At 30.7% G+C, this 24,380-nt stretch overlaps 1 protein-coding gene across 2 annotated transcripts in view; it reads left to right on the top strand.

Annotated features, from left to right (window-relative positions):
- Positions 1–24,380, top strand: part of LOC129988321 (protein gooseberry-like) — a 140,459-nt gene that overhangs the window by 60,569 nt on the left and 55,510 nt on the right. For both annotated transcript variants that reach the window (XM_056096527.1, XM_056096526.1), the window contains exon 3: positions 473–737. In XM_056096527.1, the coding sequence (XP_055952502.1) occupies positions 473–737 (265 nt within the window). The remainder of the gene's footprint in view (positions 1–472; positions 738–24,380) is intronic.

The raw sequence follows: 24,380 nt of genomic DNA, 5'->3' as shown, positions 1-24,380 counted from the left end.
TAAAATGCTGCATGTCTATTATTAGAGATTGGTTTAAAACCAAACTTTCTTTTGCTGATATAGTTCATCAGAGTTGACTGATGTGACGATAAATACTATCTTCGAATGCGATTAGTTACTTTTAAATGAATATAATCAATGTAGTTTGTAACAATCATTATTTATTAAGTTTTTTATTATACGTGTTTTTTCATTTATAGGTCATTTTAGTCACTCCCTTCAAAGATGTTTAAATATTACTTTACTGAGTATATTTTGAGAAAAAAAAATCTTTGAATATTTTGTAAAATGAATGAATTTTAACCAAAATGCATTTTAAATTTGATCAAATTTAGGGAATTTGTACTTTCAAAGTTTATAACCTTTTCCTGCTAAAAATTATTTGCAAAAAAAAAAAAAAAAATGTTGAATTTTTGCAATTTATTTCGGTTTACTCAATTCAAAGTACTCAGATGGTTAAATTTTTTTTCAGGAAACGGGCAGCATTCGACCTGGAGTTATTGGTGGCAACAGACCCAAGGGTGCATCTAGCGATCAAGAACACAAGGACGATTGCAAAAGAGACAGTTCGAGCCTCTTCAATTGGGAGGGGCGAGATAGAGTATCCAAAGACTCGTCTGCCTACAATAGAATGCTGGGGCAGACGAAGCTTGGAAAAGATGAACTGGACAGTGCTCAGAAGGGTTCCGGTGGACATAAACATTCAATCGATGGTATTCTTTCAAAGAAAAGAGCATGTGAGTAGTCGATTTTTAAATCTGTGTTCTAAATTGAGGATTCAAATTTTTAGAAAAGAAATATTTGTTTCATTGCATTCGTTCATCTATTTCTACTAATAATAAAAATGAGTGAATCCGTGTGTGTTGGCGTTCTACAGATCAGATAATTCTATCTGCAATGATCAAATTTGGCATATATATATATATATATATAATATTATATATATAATATAATATAAGGATGGAAATGTGCATCTCCGAGCGACTTTTTAAAAAGTTTTAATAGAATTTTATTTTTAATAGATAGTTTATTTAAACAAAGTTATAAAATTTTAAAAAAAATTTCTTTTCTGAAACTAAGTATTTGTTACTTTTTCTATTTAAAATTCTATCTGAACATTTCAGGATATTGTTTTGACACTTTACGGTACACTGAGTTTAAGGTTATGAGATTATTGTTTCTATTAATGAGAAGAGAGAACTATCAAATTATGCAATGAGATCTCGACTTTTTATCAAAAGATAAATTATAATTTTCATGCAAGAATTTCTATCAAATTATAAACACTTAATTTCAGCTTGAAAGCACTTCAGCATGTTGAAACCGTTAAAAAAAAACCCATAAAATGTTCATGGATTAATCTTTTCTAAAGAAGAATTTTAAAAATTCCTTTTCTTGAACAACTTATTTAAAATTTCCTACGATTGCTTCTTTAACTACATCAATATGAGTACAATATGAAGAATCATTGCATTAGTTTTGATTTTAGTAAAAATGAAAAATAATTAGATTCGGACCTTTATAAAGTAACTTTTTGAAATGAATCAATGAAAATCTAAAAATTAATTAAGGCTCTCAGAAAAAAAAAAATTAGAATTGTTCACCAGGAAAAAAAAAAAAAAACTGTAAAAGTAGGAGTTCAAACTCGCAATGACTGTGTTCTATCATGGCAGTTTTTGTGAGCCAGGAAAATTTTAAAAATTTCATTCCATAAAGTCAGGAACTTTTTTCGTGCCCTTTGAACTCCTGGATCATATATTGATATTTGCAATAATTCATGGTGAATCTGGAGTATTTTTTCAAAAAACTTACCTAAAAAAGTTTTCCTTAATGTCAGTCGATAGCAAGTTACGGTTATGGTTTCTATATTTCGACGTTTACACACGCTATCATCCTAATATTTTTTAATTCAAAACTTTTAAAAATTTTATTCTACAACTTGGCTATTAACATTTTTTAATTAACTTACGGAATCCCTTTCAGTCTAGCGGCCCTAGACAACGGCCCTATTTTTAGTCTTAAATTAATCTATTATAAACAAAGAAATTCTATGAAACAACCTGTTTTTCTTGTCAATTCTTCAATTAACCAGATATTCAGTTATTCGGATGAGTTCAGTCCTGGTTAATCCGGATAACTGAAATTCCACTGTAATTGTACTTCTGTATAAAGGAAAAAGGATAGTCGAAAATTCGGATAGGTTTAAAAGTGGCATTCAACTTTTTTAGTAGACTACAGACATGTACATTTACATGAATTCACTTTCATATTTTTTTTCAACCGGTGAACCAGAGCTTAACTGAGATATTTAGTTTTGAAACGTTCGAAGAGCATTTTATGCTTTATAAGGAATGCAGCAGCATAGAAGATGACATTCACAACTGGTAAAAGCAGACGAACATTTCTTTGCAGTAATGAATTAATCGCAGTGCAATAAATTTACTAATAGAACTGATAAATAATATTTTTTGTAACTCCCTCTGTATTAGATTCTTCTTTATTTGAGGTATAACAATAATATTGGTGAATGTGGCTTGAAATCTATTGTTCTCAAAATATGTGACTTAGAAATAGTGATTTTATAGTACAAAATACTTACACGATTTCATAATGTGACTAATTGTAGTTATTATTACCATTTAAACCCTTTCTAGGGCCGTGGGAAGTATGCTTCCCACCAAATTTATCCATCTTTGTATGAAATTATGTAGGTTGGCATCAGTTCTGACAAATTTTTTTAGTAAGTCAGAAACTTAGATGCTTCAGTTCTTTATCTCAGACAAAATGTCTTGATTTGTTACTTAATTATTAATTAACCAAATTAATGAATGAATCAAATTAAATTTATCTAATGAGCTAAATGAATCCCTTATCTTATTCTAATTTTAAGCCTAAAAATATTTTAACATAATGTGACTAGAAAAAAAATGGCCCTTTAAAGGGTTAAGTTACATTTATAATCATTTATTATTTTAAAATTAAATTTCAACCATAAAGCAACTATAGGTATACAGTTATTTTATGAATAAAAAATATTAACATTTTAATGAAAAACTTTTTTAAATTATTTCTTTCAAAAATTATTTTGAAAAAGAAAAACACTAATACAAGATCGAAGCTTGACAGTCCAGTCTGTCTGTAAGCGAATATATTACCATCCAAGTTGCACTGCCTTTGTTCGATAGCAATTCTTAGCATCTTGATTGAAAATCTGAAACTTCTTTTTTGCTTCTTAGAATCGGCTTCCGTTCATTAATTAAAGGGGGAATACAGTAAAAGGATATGACTAAACATAGCATGTTTTATCTCAAACTAAATTCCCAAATTCTGACTTTCTCATTCTTTCTTAGCTAATTCTGCGCCAAGCAAATGATGTAACTCGAATATCACGTTCGTTCCTTCAGAACTTACTTAAATTATTTTTTTGTCTCCGTTTTGTGAGTAAGATATTGTCTTCAATATATTTACTATGATTTAGCTACATACACAGACAGAGAAAAAAAAAAAAAACTAATAATTCAAGAATGAGTAACAGAAACGGCAAACCAACAACATTAAAACCTCATAAAGGACAACTTCGCTGCAGGGCGATTGCGAAACGTAACAATTTTCCCATTCAAACGTCTCCCCCTACATGGAAACGCACAAAAGAACCCGTAATAATCCCGTGTGTACTCTTAATTCGAATGCAAAGCCCAACTCGTGACGTACTGACGTGGTACGCCGAGGGATGGGTGACTCAAAAAGCACAGAGAATATCTTTGTGCATGGGCTTTTGAGCACGATCTTCGGGGGTGACCGAAGAATAGGTTCTATACAGCAGCAACATGTGTGGTCGAAGAATTACAACGGGAATCCGCTGTGCACTGCCAGCAAATCGTCTTTCCTGCGGGGTGGCACTCCATTGTGGCGAGGCATGTTCGCTGCAAATTAGGGGGTTATTTTGTACATAGGGTGTGGAGAGATGTGTTTTCCCCACTCTTTAGCGTGTTGTTGTTGACGGGTGATGACTTTTTTAGCCACAAGCCAATCGGTTGGAAGAAGTTCTATTATTCCTTTTTTCTCTTTTTGGAATCCCCTGTCTATCGAATTCTTTGTTGTCCACTTAAACTTTTAAAAAGAGCAGTTTTGCAGTCTCCATGAAGGGAGGACAAAGTCCATCGTGTGGCGAGACGAATTGATGGAGATTTTTTTTTTTCTGGTTTCCTTTATGTACTGCTTACGCAGTTCTTTATAGGTGTCCTTAAATTTATGCATGGTCTAAATTCTTCTGATCGCGTGTTGTATGTAAAGAATTTATTCTATTAGAATATTAGCGAACAAATATGTTTACATGAACTTTCTTTTAGAAGTGAATTGAATCGAAGTGAAAGGTTCGAAAAAGAAGGAAAGTTTTTTTTAAAAAAAATGCAGTTGTAACTATTAAATGATTTTCTTTCCTGACTCCAAACTGAAATAATGCAGAATTCTCTTTATTTTCTTTTTTTATTATTTCCCCATGTGTCTAGTATAGAAGTATTCCAATTATTCCAAATATATATATATAATCATCCTATATAAATCAAGAATCCTATATAATCATCCTATATAAATCAAGAATCCTATATAATCATCCTATATAAATCAAGAACCCTATATAATCATCCTATATAAATCAAGAATCCTATATAATCACCCTATATAAATCAAGAATCCTATATAATCATCCTATATAAATCAAGAATCCTATATAATCATCCTATATAAATCAAGAATCCTATATAATCATCCTATATAAATCAAGAATCCTATATAATCACCCTATATAAATCAAGAATTCTATATAATAATCCTATATAAATCAAGAATCCTATATAATCACCCTATATAAATCAAGAATCCTATATAATAATCCTATATAAATCAAGAATCCTATATAATCACCCTATATAAATCAAGAATCCTATATAATAATCCTATATAAATCAAGAATCCTATATAATCACCCTATATAAATCAAGAATCCTATATAATAATCCTATATAAATCAAGAATCCTATATAATCACCCTATATAAATCAAGAATCCTATATAATAATCCTATATAAATCAAGAATCCTATATAATCACCCTATATAAATCAAGAATTCTATATAATAATCCTATATAAATCAATATATATAAATCATCCTAAAGATAACAACGAATCGCCACGTTTCAGAGCTTCTTGATTCTCCACAACAATCAGCCAATTTTAGAAATATGTTAGTCTGTCTGTCTTGTTCGCAATAACTCTAAAGCCCAATAAATTAGAATGATGATATTAGGTATGAAATGTAAAATCCAAATAATATCAAATTTCATAATGCCAAATCAAAGAGTAGATACTCAAAATGCATTCGCGATGCTTTAAAAATGCAAGTATATGAGAAAATAAATTGCGCCCCATTGCTTTTTTAAAAGCATATGCTAAATAATATAATCTCTCTACCAATTAGCAATTGAAATGATATATTATAAATCTTCGAAGCAATATGAAATACAAGCAAACAGAAATCATTTAAAATTGAAAAAAATGTTGAGTCTTTAATTTAAAAAAAAATATGTTGTCTTTAATATATCCTAATTATAAAATCATTTCACTGACCTCGTCAGTTGGCTTGCCTATGACAAGTGCCTTAAGAAACAACAACAACAACATAAAATCATAGTTATAGCAAAACCAAATTATTGAAACCGATCTAAGCTTCTTATGATATCTAGGATAGAAAAGTGAATTTTAAAATTAATTCTCAAAATATTCTGTGAATTATCAGCTTTAATAATAGCCAGATAGAAAAATAACATTTATGAGTCTATTATTTTATGCAATATAAAATCTAAAACATAATGAATACTATAAATAATATTTACACTATCTGTTACCATATTCGCGCTATTTTTTTAAAAATCTAATTGGTTAGCAATTATGGATGCTTATCTTATGTATTGGCTTCTAAATAATGTAAGTTATAAGAAGATGAAAAGAAAAAAATTAAGCTAGTAAGAACAGCAATGGCATCCTACTAAAAAATAAAATTTCTTTTGTTAGCAATTATGGATGCTTATCTTATGTATTGGCTTCTAAATAATGTAAGTTATAAGAAGATGAAAAGAAAAAAATTAAGCTAGTAAGAACAGCAATGGCATCCTACTAAAAAATAAAATTTCTTTTGTTAGCAATTATGGATGCTTATCTTATGTATTGGCTTCTAAATAATGTAAGTTATAAGAAGATGAAAAGAAAAAAATTAAGCTAGTAAGAACAGCAATGGCATCCTACTAAAAAATAAAATTTCTTTTGTTAGCAATTATGGATGCTTATCTTATGTATTGGCTTCTAAATAATGTAAGTTATAAGAAGATGAAAAGAAAAAAATTAAGCTAGTAAGAACAGCAATGGCATCCTACTAAAAAATAAAATTTCTTTTGTTTTGATAAACAGTAATGAATTTATTAACAGACTAATAAAACCCGTCGGAAATTTTAGATTTTATCTTTAATGCATAGCTTAATTTTTTGTTTTCGTCATTTATTTAAATAATTAAGTTGAAAAAAAAAAGCAATTATTTCAGACTTTGTTTTCCATTCAAAGAGTTGTAATACATCGCCAATCAGTACAGTAAAATTAAACATAAAAGCTATCCATGTTTTTTAGCCTGTGGATTTAAATTATGCTTTATGTTTATGCGTAGGACAATTGAAAATGTTTATTAAAAGAAAATTTCAGTAAAAATGATCGCATTTTTTAAAATTGCCTTTTCTGGAATAAATCAATCATTTTCAGATCATTATCGCGTTTAAATATTAACAATGAAGCTAAACTTAATTTTTTTAAAATTTTTGTATTGTATATTTGGCATCCCTTATCATATTTTATTAAGAATTTTTCAAACAATATAATATATAGTTTTAACCAATAATATAATAAATATATTGTATTTGTTTGATAAAACAACTATTCCATGGTTACACATTTCATTTTGTACACAGCTGCATAGGGGCATATGTTTTAAATGGAAAAAAAAAAAAAAATGTAAGACGCTTACATTGGAATACATTGAATACTTCTGAATACTATGAATAACAAGAAAGAAAATTTCCATAGGATTTTTTCATAGGATTACATTTCTAGTATACCCATATAATCCATGGCAAGACCCTGAAATGATCGGTTCACATTTCAACTTAAAAATGATTGAACATTCTATTACTTTTAAATGAGAGAATTTCCTAGAAAATCCACTTTTATAATACAGGAATTTTAAGACCCTTCATTCATGTGGTAAATTGATTACCGACTAAAATACCTCGCAATTGATCAGGCCAAGAAGGCATGTCCTTCTGAAAACATCTTTTGTGCCACAAAAGTGATTTGAAATGCAGGCAGTATCTAAACCAAACGAATGGATTTTCGGGTATTTTTAGCTTTCAAATCCATTCGTGAAAAGGAAAAGGATTATTGGAAAAGGGTTAAGCTATACTTAGCAGTGAAATGGATAATTTTCACCGTTGGAGGTCGCTAGAGGTGGACGGATTGACATATGATGTATCACCTTACAACCAAGACCACCCACGCCAATGCATTCGAACTTATTTGACTTTCAGAGAATAAGACGGGCATTGATCAGTGCCAGAATGTCGGCTGTCAGTTCATTCGAAATAATATAATAATCAATTTAAATGGCAATTAAATGCAGAAATAAATGAAATCGTATATGGGCACGCTGCGGACAAGCGAGCTCATAAATGAATCTATTTGAAACAACGTTATTAGACTTCCAAATTAATGGAACAGTCCAGATTTTTGTCAGCTCTTTCTGTGTTGAAAAGTTTTCAAGAGTTTTATCTAATTTTATTTATACAAAAGTCGATCATACTAAAAATTAAGAAGAAAAAAAAATCGTGCGGGGATTGGGATTTTCATTTAGCTTTTGAGCTTTTAGCTTTCAATTTTTTTTATATATATGCAGAAATCAGTGACGCTTTTGGATTTTAATAGATCACCACTTTCTTACAATACTTGCGGAATTATTCTATTACATTCCTTGTGTGTATATCTTATTATATAAAGAATATTTATATATAAAAATTGTATTTGATTCGCTTTGTGATTGGTAGATAATGAGATGACATTTGAGGTTTGTTTTGCCAGTATTGTTTGAAATATTTAATGAAAATTATTATGATGATGAAGTAAGTATATATATTACACTTAAAGGAGAAATGGTAACGAAAAAGGAAAAGTAAAGCTTTAATTAACTCTAAATTAACAGCAGCTGAGTTTAAAAAATATTATTTGTTAATTTCTCTTTTAAACACGTCATTTGTGACAAAACTAATGAATAGCTTTCCGGTTTATTTACCTTTTTTAGAGTGACGAAAATTTTACGTCATTCAGCTAGCAATTGTCTTAATGCCTAAGCAATACACGTGTTAACCCTGCATTGTTTTTTTTAAAAATAGTAATAGGCCATTCCAACGATATCGGATGAAGAAAAAAGGCGAAGAAAGACCGAGAGAGAATCTGCTAATTTCAAAAGAAAAACTGGTCGTGAAATTGCTGCGTTGGCGGCAAAAGATGAAAAATTGAATCAATATTTAAAAAATGGAGAAATGAGCAATTAATATCCTCGTTGTAGGGCTTTGAGTTCTGAATTGGAAGTAGGCCGATCGGAAAATGTATGAATGGCTGATAGAGTTTAAAAACTTGCTAACTGGAACTGATGAATATCTGGTATAATATTGGGTACAGTTCTACGGACGGGTACCATTTGGCGATTTTCCGCCAAATTTTTCTCCCCAAGCCCCACGGACGCTGTAATCTTCAGAATTTTATTTCTCAATATTATGACTATTTTCAAGAGACGCTGGCGATTTTATTTTTAAAGTTTGGAGCCAAATTTGGCGGTACCCGTCCCTAGGATTTAGCCTTATATTGGACAACATAGAGATTAGCGAGCGAAAGCGAGAAAGGGGCGAAACCCCCTAATCTTGAAGAAAAAAGATAAAATTTAGCGTAAGATGTTAAGATTCTTAAGCAAATTTGGCCGGATGATAGTTTCCATCTCGTTCTATTAATGATTCCAGCAATTTTCGAGTGCGTAACAATTTTTAACGCAAGAGTATTCCTTTATTTATTATCATTTTTTTGTGCCGATATTTTTTTTATCGGACATAAACTTTTTTGATTTTTCTCTTCAAATAATTCATTCGTTTCCTCATTCTGTTGAAACATTTTGTTCATAGTTCTTCCTACTTCCTGTTTGAAACTTAAATAATAATAATAATAATAATCGTTTTAATGATTTTTCATACTACCTTCCTATGGCCTATAATTAAATACTCAAACTAAGCAGCTATAAAAGGGCTCTATAACATTAAGGGGTGTCCAAAGTTTAAAAAATGTTTTTTGCAAGATTTTGTAAGTATTTTAATTTTAAACTTTCATCTAATTTTCAAGAGTTCTGCGCACTCGCCCTGATTTAATCACTCGTGTTTTAAATAAATTGTTAACATTTTACAACTTTATTCAATTACCTCTAAATAATTATCATTTAAAATTTTATAGGTATGTTATTTTCATCAGCGGGCTTGTCTATGACAAGTGCCATAAGAAATAACAACATATTATGTTACTTAAATATTCTTAAAAAATTGTTGCTTTATAATTTTAAAAAAATCTGTTCTCTATCTAAATAGTATTTAGAGTGAGTTCAAAATGTTTCGTTCAAAAATTTTGAAATAGCTTTTAAATCTGAATCTGGAATGTTTTTTGATATGAAAGAATATTGAAATCATCTCTCACAAAAGAGACTAGTAATTAAATATTAAGTCAATTTGTCGGATTGCGCTACTTAAAACTATTTATATAGAGCATTTAAATTTATACCAAAAAATATCCGGCATAGATAAGATGGAAAAGGAGGAGGGGGACAGATTTGCATTGTCTAAGTGTCCTAAAGGGTGTAATTCGGCCTTATCCAATTTCACAATCCAAATCCATACTTGCACTTGTTAGCGTCCACCACTTAGCCACTTGTTTTTATTAAAAGTTCAGAAAACCTGGTTGTTTTCTATTAAATTGTTTTATATATATTTTACCCCTTTCTTATTTTTTTTTTCATACAAATGTTTCATAAAATAAGTGGTGATATTATGTCTCGATATCCTAACAATAATCCGATGATATATCCTAGTAGCTGGATTACTTCGATTTAGATTTCAACCAATTGTAGGAATACACGAAATTTATGGTATGCTTATGAACTCAAATTCTAATGTGAATCTACTAAAAATTAACTAAATGTATGTGGCCTAAAATAAAAATGTTAAACTTGTTTTCCAATGATTAAAAATCTGTTAAACTTGTTGTGTAAAGGGGCGAGACTCATTATAACTTCATTATGAGGTAGATGAAAATAAGAGACGAGTTTCAGGAACAATTATTGAGGAAGGATCATGGGAAATATATCTTGATGTTAATAAGGTAACGCCATCTGTTGCATCAAAAGAGAAGGTAGTAGAGTTATGGTAACCGCCACAGTTGTAAATTGAATTTTGAAGTTTTTAAAGTTTAAAATTTTCTGCTTATTTTTAATATGAGCTGTTTCTTCTGAAAACTTAGTTACATACTTTTTCTTAAACAAAAATTTAAAAAATTAAGGATAAAGTTCAAGATAACAATGGCTTAGAGCGAGCAAGTAGGAATTCCACAACTGATATTGGGTGTCATATAAAATTATAAAAATAAATCAATTCTTTGCTCAGGAAACAAAGTTAAAGGATCATAAAGTTCAAATGTCATCTTTTTACAAAATTTCCGCAGTTTATTTTACTAATATCACCAGGAAAAGAAACCGCTATTTACAAGGGAAAACATTCAATAAATAAATAAATAAAGGGGAACGGATACTCTCTGCAGCGTGCAAAGAAAAAAAAAATCCCCCCTCCCCCCGCCCTTTGCGAGTTGATGGGGTGGGTGACGTGTTTACAGCTGCAAAAAGCATAACTGGCACCCACCGGGCCATAACTGCATAATGGGATCACAGAGAGTTTAGGCCGCCATAAGGCTAACCGTAAACTGTGAAATCTGACTCCCCGCAAAAGAAGTTGATTAAGAGAGTGCGAGCGGGTACCCCTCGAATTCCATACCACCCCCCTCCATCCCCTCATCATCCTTTCGAATGAACCGCATATCGAAGACGGGGGTCTTTGTGGCAGCAGTTAGTTGGGCATAAAGGAATGTAGCGAGAACAGTTTGCCTCGTTAAAACTAACAGCATAAGCATAATTAGAGTACGGCTGTTATTTGAGAAAGTTAACTAGCCATGAAAATTGTGAGAAAAAAGTCAGTATCTATGTGTATGATGCATAAATCATCCAAGCACGGTGGATAATGTCGTTGCTGATGTTCTCAATTTTGTTTTGCAGCACTTATCTTCACAGATTATTGCTTTACGCCATAATGGACACTTAACACGTCTTTTTTTCCCCCATAATGCTTACATTTATTATATTTTAGTAATTAATTCCCTCTTTGTGTTACTTATCTTATATTTAAATGCACTTCCTTAAAATTGTATTAAGGAATGGGCATTGTGGAATTTTTTTCCCCCGAAATTTTCATTTTCACCAGCTTTGACTGTAATTCATAAAATACAATCATCTTTTGCAACCAGCTGGTTCGCCGGTAATACTGGTTACTTTTACTTTCAATTGAGTCTCTTACGCATGACTTCAAATCCATGATTCGGTTAACAAATTACTTTTAAACATCAACATATCAGGCATTAAAGCTCTTTTCTTCCATAATCTTACACACGCTTTCTTTTATTTAGTGCAGGATGGAGACCAGTTCCATGGCATCATAGCGCTGTTAAAAACATCGGTACTTAACTTTCGAAGCATTGAAACTTCTCCATCATATTCCTTATATAAATCCCACAGATATTAAAGACTCCTTCTTGTTTGACTTTCAATGATGAAAGAAAAATCGTGTGATTAAATATTTAATGAAAGAATGAAACGGTTTGAATTTCATGACAACAATATAATCAATCATTGAAAACTAGACAAAAAAAAAAGATATTTTTAAATAATTAATTACCAAAAATTAGCAAACATTTGCACGACAATTAAATTGGTATCATTACAAAGATTTTTTTTTTAATTTCGAACGAAATAAAATTTATTTTGTGCAATAATATTTCCAGAAGTTACCTCGGAAACCACCCAAAATTCAGATAAGCTTTTAATTGATTAAAATTCTAATTAATTTAATTTTTAATTAAAATTCTTATTAAATTTTCAAAGAAAAAAACAATCAAAATGTCAAAACAGTGCACGTTCTCACTGCCGTAGGTGAATATGTGTCATATTAGATAGCTGTGGGTCCAACTGTCTGTTCAGTAGAGTGCCAATACATTCATAAAAAATCTTTATTTTTCATAGAGATTGTAAAAACTAAAACATTTTAGATGAAGTAACGTTACTGGATCTTTGACAGTGAAATTCTTCTCAATTAACTATTCAGTTAATCCAAAGATAAGTGAAGTATTAAAAGAGGAATAGTCGTATGCATTAAGGGGCACCATTTTCAGAAACGACATTTTGAAGATATAACATTAATACATTAAATACACATTTTAAATCAAAAATCTCAAGGTAAAAAAAAGATACGAGTTATAGGAAGGAGGGGAGGGGGAAAAGAAAATAAGAATGCTTGGGTGACAATTTTAAGAAGCAGAAAGGAGGCCAACTGTACATTCTTATTTAGCCTTTTCAATATGAAGTGAAATGTTAAAAAAAAGAGAATGATTTCCTCGAAACTTTCTCACATGCTGTCCAATTAAGGTAATATCCCCCCCGCATAAATTATGGACTTTGGGTAAGTCCACAAATGCCTTGTATGACATTACTGTACAATAGTTTGTATAGAACTTTGTCATGAATATAACACCTTTAATGAATCTATAGCGCGAACGCGTATTTTGAATGCTTTTTTTCCAACCGGTTGAACCAAAAATTTGACGTGGAACTACAACTGTAATCGCAAGATTATATGTCGAATTTTATTGGTTTAAGTAGTTTCGTTTATGAATTGCGCTTCCACACATGCGAAAGTAACAACCAACAGACAGTCAACCTACGGAAAGTTTTGGTTGAAAATATGATACAGATCTACATCTCAGATGCTGAAACTGTGCACCATATTTTATCTATTTAGCTCTTTATGTTTTGTAGTTTTAAACTCACTTGTAATCGAACAACCAACCTTCCTGTGCTCATACGCAGACAAATATAACTCCAAAAATGTGCTTTTTGAAATGTACTAGTGGATGGTTTGGTTAAGTTATATTAACGTCCCGTTTTAAAGCAACATTAGGGCTATTTTGGGACGGACCTCGTAATTTTGAACCGCGGTCAGATGACGAGGACGACACCTGAATTGGCATCCCCCTCTCCACACCACACCAGCGGGAGGACGTTTCGTCATGACGGATTTAACGTGCAACAGACCCCCTTACACGACGGTTCTTCGGTGGAATAGGGTCACGAACCTGAAACCCTCCGGTTCCGAGACCTTACCACCAGGCCACCGCGGCCCCACATGTACTAGTGGAAATCTGAAAGATGGAGATTCGTCAAAATCTCGAGTTCGAATTTTTTGACGATGTAATAATAATAATAATAATAAAAACTCCGAGGTCCATTTACCATTTTTATGTCATAAGTATGATTCTAGTATAAGTTAAATATTTTATTACCTACCATCATTTAAATAGTTTTTGCACTTTCTGTAAGAAATAACCTAATTGAAAATATTTAATGCATAAATTTGGCATCTTTTTCCTTGCGGATAATATAAATATTGTACCAATAAATATTTCATTTCTGCATACAAGGTGGACTAGTACTTAGTACCTCTTGACTACAAAGATTGTATTTTCTTAAATGGTTTTAATTGTGTTTCTGGTCACTATATCAATCATATTTGTCTTTTACTCGATTTTTTTTGTATTATTTTGCTTTGAATAATGAAAAAGGAAGCACCTAGCCCCCACAGGCACACTAAAAAAACACACCAAATCTTATTTTTATGTGATTTCGAAAAGATGGGGTGCTTTAATGTTCCTGTTTTTAAAATCTTCATCTTTGGGGAAGTTTTGATTTTTACTTAACCGAAGTCTAAAAGCTTATACAGTTTTAATGAAAAATGGGTTGGAAATTTTAATTTTGGGCAAATGTATGCATTGGAAATATCTTATACCAATGAAAAACAATTAGAATGTCATTTTTGTCTATTTAAAATGTAGTTTTCTAACTGACAAACAGTTTGAAAGTCACAATTTCTGATGGGATTTTTCTTATAAAGTAATATTGTCATCACTCAATAGCTCTTCTCGAATCTGTCAGCTTCTTTAATTAGAAATGGCTGCTGATTAGGAAAAAAAAATGAATAGATCTTCTAAGATTACCCAAATATTCCATCATTATCTCAACTGGCTAGATAAATCTCTTTTGCTGCTCTACCGACTTAACGCAACGGGACAGTAACAGTCTTGATTCTCTCCTAACAGGCCATGCCCCGGCAGCCCGTGTTTCTGAGATAAGATCAGAAACGAGAAGTAATCTTGTTAAGCATCTCAAAAGGGGGGAAGATTTAATCACCTGCTGTTCCTCCCGATATTTAAGTTAACAACTTCGTGACGGCAGTTGAGGAGCGTACCGTCATGCCCAATAAAATTAATTAAAAGCCCCTCTGGAGCGTGGAAGAGCGGTTCTTTTTTAACAAATTATTAAAAACCCTTCCCTGATGAGCCCGGTTGGGTTTTTATTGGGTCACTGCATCGCTAATCTCCCACGATGGGGAATGAGCGGCCTGAAACTCTTCTATCAACCGAGGCAAAAAGTATGGCCAGTCGTGAGATAAGGCAGCTGCTATTAAAGTCCGATAAAACAAAAATACACATCCGCATTACTTACCCTTCTTATATAATTTTTTTTTTTTTCTCATTCTGTAATCTGCATGGCAACATTCCAGACGACATTTAAGAAGAAATTTGATAAATTGATTGACGATAGCTGATCCCAGTAGTAATTTCAGAAGGATTAAGATCTTCGGTCGGATTTAATTGTATTATTCTTTTTTTTTTTTTTTTTTTTTTTGTCCCATGTAACATTTACAAGGGTGCGGTGACTTGTTGGAAAAGTCTTGGTTTCGGGTCTGGAAACAACATTTCCGATATACAGAAGGTCACGGCGTTGATTTTTGATGTCACAGATAGTTCGATTTTCTTGCCATGCTGTATGTTTGCTGCGACAGATATCGATTGCCTTATCTGGAAGTAGCCAATACCTGACGAGGTTCCTAGATGCCAACAGTTTTTAAATGCAACAAAGCCGTGGCACTGATTTTTGGCGTCAGTAATAGTTGGATTTATTGGCATAGGATGGCTTGTTTCTAGGCAACGCATTTGACATTTATGAAGGAAAAATAATAATTAGGTAAGAAAATCCAACTATTAATGATGTCGAGAGACAACGCCGTGGTCCTCTATATTTAGGTCTTGCCGCAGGAAATCCGTTTCCTCTAAAGATCCACTATACATTCGGTCCTAGAATATATTAAATTTGACAAACTTAAATTTGATAAATCTTGATTTCTTGCTGTTTTTTTGCTGAAATTCTGAGATGGGATACTGGCTCAGGTGTCGCTTTCGTTTTCTGATCGTGGTTGAAATTTATAAAGTTCGGCCCCTCATAGTTTTTGAGTTGATTCAAAATGAGGCGTTAATATAACTAAACTAAATCATGCAACAGTTTACAGTCAACTTCAAGTAAAATTGACAATACGGTAAAAGTTGCATGTTGTTCACCTTACTCGGCTAAAAAAAAGCTCTAAATATGGTTCTATTGTATCCAAAAGTAATTTATAAAACGAAAATTTAATCAATTAATGCCTTTTATTGGTATTTTATATATCAATTAAAGGCATCAATTGACATTTATATATATAATATACATTTTGCAAAATAAATAAGTGCTATCTGGATCATAGAGGCATAGTGACTGGGTGGACAAGGATGCCCCGAACGCCATTGGGACAAAGCATTAATGCTTGTACATCCATTTTTTTAAAAACGGAAATGCCATTTGGGCGTCATCTGTATTTATTATATCACTGATGACATTTAAGGAGGGCGAAAAACTATATTATACATCTAGCATCTTTTACCTTGCTATGCCATTGCAGAAATATGGCATTTTTCTTTAAGTCATCCTCATCATATTTGTAGTTAAACTGAAATCAATGCTCTACTCTTCTGTTTTCAAGGCTTTCTCTACAACTAGCTTCTGGAACATCCACTATTCTCCCTTCCTTGACTAAGCTCCCTTATCCCTGCCATCCCTCATATCTTGCGGAAGTTTCTCCCAAGTTTTCAACAAAATCATGCTTATTATTTGGGAGCAGTTTCTCTCGTCGCCGCCTCCTTGGAAGCGGCATAAGGCACTCGACGAAGTCAAGGGGAGGTCAACCCTCGCTGCCTGTTGACCCTTTCGGCCATCTGTGCAGCCACAAATCCACTCCCGTACACACGATTGGTTTCCGCGGTTCACTTGTGATGAACGGCTTTTTCCAAGTCAATTCCCTGAACGGCAATTTATTTCCCCTTTCTCTTTTTTTATTTCTTTTTCGTTTCTCCAAAGGTTCGGTTTCTTGTTCGTCGGAAGTTCTTGGCCAGTTCTCAGGCTCGAAAACAAGTCGGTTGTCACGTTTGGGTAATTAATGACAGCTATTTAAGTTGAGCTGGTTAGAGTTTCGTTCACAATTCTGCAGCATTTCGTATGCCGTTTCGCTGAGAGGAGGATTTTTCTATTACTTTAACGCCAGACGCGCAGCCCTAAGGCACCCAAAAAAAGAATAATGCTGAAGGGAAAAAAAAAAAAAAAAAAAAAAAAAAAAGCTGAGAAGCAACAGTTTTGTGATGAGTTCTTTTAGATTGCATTACAGAATAAGCACTTTAGCTTTCTACGCCATAATTTTGACTAAAAACAAATAAATTATTGGGGCCACTAACAATCGTGCATTGTTCTAGTGAAAATTTATACTTTAAAAAGCTGTAGTGAAAATTTCAGCGCCAAAAGCTAGCAAATAAAGTAGCCAAGCATCATGAATATAGGCCGTCGCTACAGTTTTCATTTTAATTTAATACCTTTTAATCATAATACCAGGGAGACCAGGCTTCGCTCAGCAGTTTCTTGTAAAATCGTGTTTTTTCTGTGGGGGGGGGTGATTTAGATATGTATGACATACTGATTACATATGGATATTTTTCAATTTTACCTACATATGAGCTGGTCATTTAAATAAACAAAATCATGAATGCAATTAGTTTAACATGTTATTCGAATTGGTTAATACAATCATTTCATTGTTGCTATTGGATGTGAGCCGAACGTATTCATATTCGGATAATGTCATATAGCGCCATCTCACAAAATTTTGAGGTACCTGTAGGTTATTATCTTATGGCAACAATGTAAGTACCACAAAAATTTATGAGATGGCGCCATATGGCATTGTCAGCATGAGAGCAAATAGAAGACTCTAATAGTTAGTTATAAAAAGTGTGTGTGTGTGTGTGTGTGTAAACTCGCGTGTTTTCAGGAAAAACACCTATATGGATAAAATTAAAAAGCAAAAAATTATCTAAAATTGGAACCGAGTCGTTAGAGCCATTTCCGAGATACAAGAAATAAATTTGTATATATGCAAGAATTGCTGGTTTAAAGTCATAAGATACTGAATATTTACAGCTTTTCTAAATAATAAAATCAACTACATATCATTCAATTTAATTTTTAAGACCTATCTGCCGTATTGTTTTATTAAATATTTTTTTCACACACTATACCGATAAAGCTTCCGTTAAAAATTTATAATTCAGAATTATGAGCAAAAGCTTATGGAGACTTTATAACGTTATATATTAAAAGGATTCTAGCACTATGTTGAAACTTAAATTTAAAAATAACCAATTTTATTATGAAACGAACTGAAAAGACATATGGGTAATTCAATTAGTAAATTGAATTGCGTTTAATGTAGAACTATAATGGGAAATGCCCATATTACTTTTAAAATCAATTGCACATTTTTTTTTCAAGGCTAAAAAGGGTCTGACGTCACATCATTAACTAACAATGTGAAATTAGAGACATGCGAGTTGTGACTACAAAGTCACAATTAAACTGACTCTATTCTAAATTCTATTTTACGATTTACGAAGAATGCGAAAAAAAAATTAAAGAAACAAAAAGAATTTTTCTCATGTGTTCGTCTTTAGAAACTAAAAAGAGTGAAAGAAATTAATGAGCATAAAGAAAAAATAGCGATACGTTTTAATTCTTTTACAAGCAGCATATTAGTTACATTAAAATTGTATCTGCAATCCGAATTCGAATCATTTGTAAGCAAGATTCAACTGATAAAATCTATTCCAAAATTCCATTCGTAAATAATAATAGTTTAGTAAAAGGATTATCTAAGAAATTCTCATTACGCATATAAGCTATATTTCTTCTCCCTTCCCCCTCTCCCTATAATCGACTCAATTTTTTGATTCAATCAGAATGATTCATTCATAAATTCTCCACTGCATATTGACCCGAAGAAGAAATTCGTATTAAAATAATTAATTCATCTTCATTCCAACTTCCTTATCAGACGTTTTTACACCCAGAACAAAGTTATAAATAATAATAATAAAAAAAAATGAAAATACATAAGAAAAGAACGAAAGAAAGAATTATATGCAGGTGTTAAAGGCAAAATAAAAATAATAAAACAAAAAACTCAGAACCTCACACCAAGAAATACCTCGGATGAGGTTGTAAAATACTCAGCTGTCAACCTTACAGAAAAATCAGCTATGGCGGTCCGAAAGAAAAATCGTTTGCTATTTTATTTCGCGTTATTCCGCTCTCGACGTTGGCAACCCTTCGGTAAATCTTCCTATTTATGATTTGAAGAAGTGTGAAAAAAATCGTTCGCGTATAATCTGGATTAGGCTTAGCTGTATAATTAGCGAACATGGAACTCCTTGCTTTACCCTCTCCTTTTTCCTTTAACAAGCAGGTAAGAATCTTTTGCTAGATTTACTAAGTAATTTTTTTAGCTCTGTTTGACAGTCGCCTTTTTTATTCCTTGTACTTTTTGTTCCACGTCTTCGTGATCTCATCAACAAATTCTTTTGATTCCGCACTAGGTTTAACTTCCTCACTTTTGACCTCTCAATACAACTGTTGTCTTTATTTCAAATTCTTTTAAAGAAGAATTTGAGTTTTCTAGTTTGTAATGAAAATGAAATCGTAGTAACACTGTTAGAATCGGTCTTTTGTTTTGAATGAAAATAAAATTCTAGCAACACTGTTGGAATCGGGTTTTTTTTTTTTTCTTTCCCGCTTAAGAAATTCTTCAGTATATGATACAATCGAATACAGTTTTCTAAATCTCCTTTTACAATTATGGAAATTCTTTGCATTTTACACCTAAAAAAAGTTTGTTGTATGGAATACGTCTTTTTTTTTTTTCCCTTGTCTGTTTTGTTTTTATTATACTTAGAAGAAGTTTAGCAATGTAATATTTTTTTTTTCTTACAAATTATGCTTTAACACTATAGATAAAAAAAAAAAAAAAGATGGCGGTATGGGAAATGATTTTTTTAAAAAAAACTTTTATGAAACTACTTACGGTTTATAAACTCATCGTTTTGAAGCACGGATACCATAGGATTTTTATAGGTAAAAACCATTAATTTTTTTTTTAATTTGCTAATGCAAGAGTCGGTGTTTTAACTATGGTGCACTTAAATTTAAACAATCATTTTGATTAACTTTGAAAAAATTGATACAGTTTTTAAAAATGTTTTTATTAACTGTGTGCTAAAAAAATAGTATTATTATTGTCTTTTATTGTTATTGTTATTTAAATTGTTTTGACATTTTTTTTATTCAAATAATTACTTTTCGAACTGTAATTTATGATAAATTAGGAATTTGAATCAATTTTACGTAAATTCACTAATAGGGAACACTACTTGCAAATAATTAAATTAATCAACTAAATGATGAAGTTCTTAAAATATAAAAATAGTGTATTGGCTACAAGAACACATAAGTGTACAAAGTTTTATGCTCTGAAAAGTCAAAAAGTGAGTTGCAAAATTCCATCAAAATAAACTTTAAAAAAAAGTTAAATAAAAATTTTAATAAAATCTGAATTTGTAGGCAACGAAGATTTGTGGAAATGATGTAGTAAAGAGGTTTAAATGTTTAATTATTTAAAAAAAAGAGAGAATTAAAATCTAAGGTTTTAAAAAATGTTAATGTAATAACTGATTTACATATTTCAGAATTTTTACTAATTGTGCGATTTCAACAACATAGAAAATACTGAGTTTTGTAAACTACCCTGTGAATATTGAGCCAATTTTCAAATTTTTGTAATCAAGTTTCAGATTCGATTTGCTTTAACTCCTTTAATTTGAATTTTCTTTCACAATTTGAATTCTTAAAAACAAAGCAGATAATACATTTTGAATATCAAATTAGTGTCTTCTTGTATGGTCAATGATATTGAATATCTGATAAAAAAGATTTTTAAGATTGTTTCTGTTTTTATCTTTTTGGCAAAATAAATAAATAAAATTATTTAATAATAAATCAGAAATAAATTCAATAAATTTAAAATTAATATAATTGTTAAAATAGACTTCGATTGTGAGCCTTCGTTGTTTTTTTCTTCCCCCTCCCACGGATTTCTATCAAGCAAGGATGAAATACTGCATTGTTCGATTATGATATTTAGAACGTTTTGCATAACTTATTCCTATTCATTTCTTTTTAATATACGCTTGCTTATTAATGCAGAACATGTATTTAATCTCGTGTTTATAGAAGTTTTATATTTACCTATTTATAAATATTATTTGCTAAATGAATCCTTTTTGAAAAGCAATAAATGAATTTCTCCGATTCCAAACCTGTTTAATAATTGTTTGAATATTTCAAAAACTTTCTTATTCATATTTCGGTCTATACAAAGCAATTTCATTCAAATTCAGTTGAATGAATTGGAGGAGAAATTCCTTTGTACTTGGTCCAAACGTTTCTATATTTTCTTTGCATAGATTTTTTTTTTTCTTTTTTGAAATGATGTACAAAGAAATCAAAAATAATATGGTAATGCTTCAAAAGTTATTCAAAAATTTCAGAATTAACAAAAGTTTCCTAAAATTTTAAAAAGTGTCTAAATAACCATTATTTTGATTTCAGTTTAAGACGTAATTCGTTTCTTTCTTTTTTGAAAGGTATAACAATGCTTTCGACTGAAAAACTGAAATGGAAATGGATGAAAAATTTATCACTTGACCATGATTCAGAACGTAGTCAATTCAGTTTATAGTACTGCGGCAATTTAATTGACGATATTATTGTTCATACTGCAGTAAGAAAAATCTTGAAATTAGAGCACTGAGTTGTACAACCCACATTCACCTGGCATTTAATATTAAAAAATATATATGAAAATTTCAACTGATTATGAGAACTAATATTTTCAACTAAAAAATTATATCACATGGAGAAAGAAAAAAAAAATCATTATTACATTTAATTGTTTTTAATAATCGGGAAAGGTTTTGGGCTTGCTAAACAAGATATTATTATAAAAAATATATGGCTATTATTTTAAATTTATATTTGATAATCTTTAAAATAATTAAGATCATTTAAATATCGCAGGTACTTCCTATTTTTTTCATAAACAAAAAAGCCAAATTTTAAAATCAAATTAATTTCTCACTTGAAATAATTAAAATTAAATGAATAAAATTTTAATGAATGAATGAATTAAATGATTTAAATTTTTAATTAATTAAATTAATTTAAAGTTTATATTGAGGCAAAATGTTTGGTATCATTTTTTTTTCCTCGCAACATATCTATAAACAGAACAAAAAAAAAATTCTGTGATTCCATTTCATTTCGAAAGCAAAAAGGAAAACAAAGGATTTTTTTTATTGAAATGGTTATATTACGATGATTTTCTTGGCCAATTTTCATATATTTTATGCAATCTAATAAAATCTGACAGCAGCACCATAAAATTCAACCAATCAAAAAATCTTAATAACTTTTGCTTGCAATTATTAAACACAATAAAAAGAACTTGGGTGCAGTAAACATTCTTAATGATTCAAAAATTAAAAGGCCTTAATTTATATTTATTATTTTACAAAAAATAATTCTTAAAAACAAATTCTTATTAGTATACTAAAGAACAGAAAATTTTTAAAAAAATATTTTATTTTATTTAACTTTATGATTTAGAGTCTCTCAGACTCAATGCCAGGTAGTGTCATTGTTGCGAAATTAAATTTAATTTCAATAACGATAAATTGATATTAAATTCTGAAAATATTAAAACAGTGTATCGACATCGAAAATACACAAGTATACTGTTCCTTTCAGAATCCGATAACTATCACTTTTTAACGATTTTACTGTGCACAGCGGTCATTATTGGCAAGACAGTAAAGGCAGTGCGTTTGCTTCGTTTTTGTAAAGTCACGGTATTTTATATATATATATGTAAGCAATTTTTATGTGAAGCATGATGTAGTTTAAAGACAATGAAGATACTTTTAATTTCGTGACGTCGTTTTATTTCATATTGAAGCAAGCATATATACAAGCGATGAGCACACAGAACGACACAGAAAAGGAATGAGGGAAAAGCTCTTGGGCATTTTATCCCTGGTCTTATATAACCAGAGAAATTGATAGGGAAAATATTTCTTTACAGTGCTAATGTATTATTAAGATTCTGATAGGGATTTCTGCCGCATGTCAATCACATGTAAGGGAAGCACAGGGATCTTTTAAAAAAGAATGTGCTTACTGGACATTTTTTACCCCTTCACGCCGAGCGTGTGAAAGTGTCGGTGTTTAGCCGATTCAGCAGTTTTTTAAAGCTTATCTTGAATTAATTAAGTAGAGAAAGTGGAATTGGATCACGAAATAAGAGAACATTTTTAGAATGAAGTTACTATGGGCTAAATTAAGATAAAATCTTGGAAATTAATTAAATTGAAATTAAAATTTAAAATATCATTACATATGTATATAATTCTTCTTTCCGGATGATGATGGAAAAAAAAAAAAAAAAAACTCCCATTTTTTTAAACAACCTATTTCTGCCTAGGTGAAACCAAAAGTAAAAAGAATTTCCATATCTAAAAAAAAACAAAAGCAGAATTGTGAAAAGTCAATTACAAAAGTCAGCAAGAAGTGAAAAGTCAATTACAAAAATTTCATGTACACAAATATAAAATAAGTTAAATAAAAATGTTTGATGAACAGATATGGATTTATACTTTCGTAAATGCTCATGCAAAATAGCAACATTACCTTTTTTTTTTTTAAATTTTTTTAGATGAAATATTAAAATATCCTTTAAAAAAAGAAAGGAAATTAATTATTTTATCTCATAAAGACAGTTTTTTTAAAAAAAAGAATTTAATGTTAATAAATTAATATTATCCTACTACACTTTGATCAGATGTGTGTTTATTATTTACTAGCCGCCTTTGGCGACCAGCCGGTTCGCCAGTATTATCGCTCGCTACCATTTTCAATTAAATATTTTAAGTAACTGTTCTCTTAATAGATTCTCAAACAAAACATTTTTAATCTTCAAATTTTGATAGTCATACCAAACTTATACTGTTGTTTAGATTGTTTCGTTCAATTTACTATATATATTTTGCTAATTTGTTGTCATTTCCGGTAAAACAATTTTAATTTTAAGTGGAAATGATGAAATTTCAATTAATATAAAGATATTTTTTAATAAAACCAAGCGTTTTATTTTATTTATCATCGTTATTGTTATTTATTTATTATTATTATTATTGAATATGAGTATTGCTAACAGAATCGCTCGGTATTTAAGTCTTTATGTGAACTATATATGTTTCTTTTTAATTTAGAAAACTTACTGCACTGAGAAAATTGTATACGTTGCCTTGATCTTTAAGAAAGGAATTTCTTTTAATATTAGAACTCGAACAAGTCGTTCCATAGGGCCAGTATGCGAGCGTACGTGCAACTCTTATGCAAAACCGAAAACAATTAACACAAGGCAAGGGATCACGCTGCCCGAGTCGCTTCAAAAAGGCGCGCTCGCATCAATCATACCTTCAATTCCTTACATGAAAACGAAATCCGACTTAATTCTTCTGCTGCAACTCAACTTCCACACTGCGAGCCCACACGTGACTCGTGAGCCACCCG

This window comes from Argiope bruennichi, chromosome 10, assembly GCF_947563725.1.
Source record: "Argiope bruennichi chromosome 10, qqArgBrue1.1, whole genome shotgun sequence".
NCBI lineage: Eukaryota > Metazoa > Arthropoda > Arachnida > Araneae > Araneidae > Argiope > Argiope bruennichi.
The sequence above is the reverse complement of the archived record's forward strand: the minus strand, read 5'-3'. Positions and strand labels throughout refer to the sequence as shown.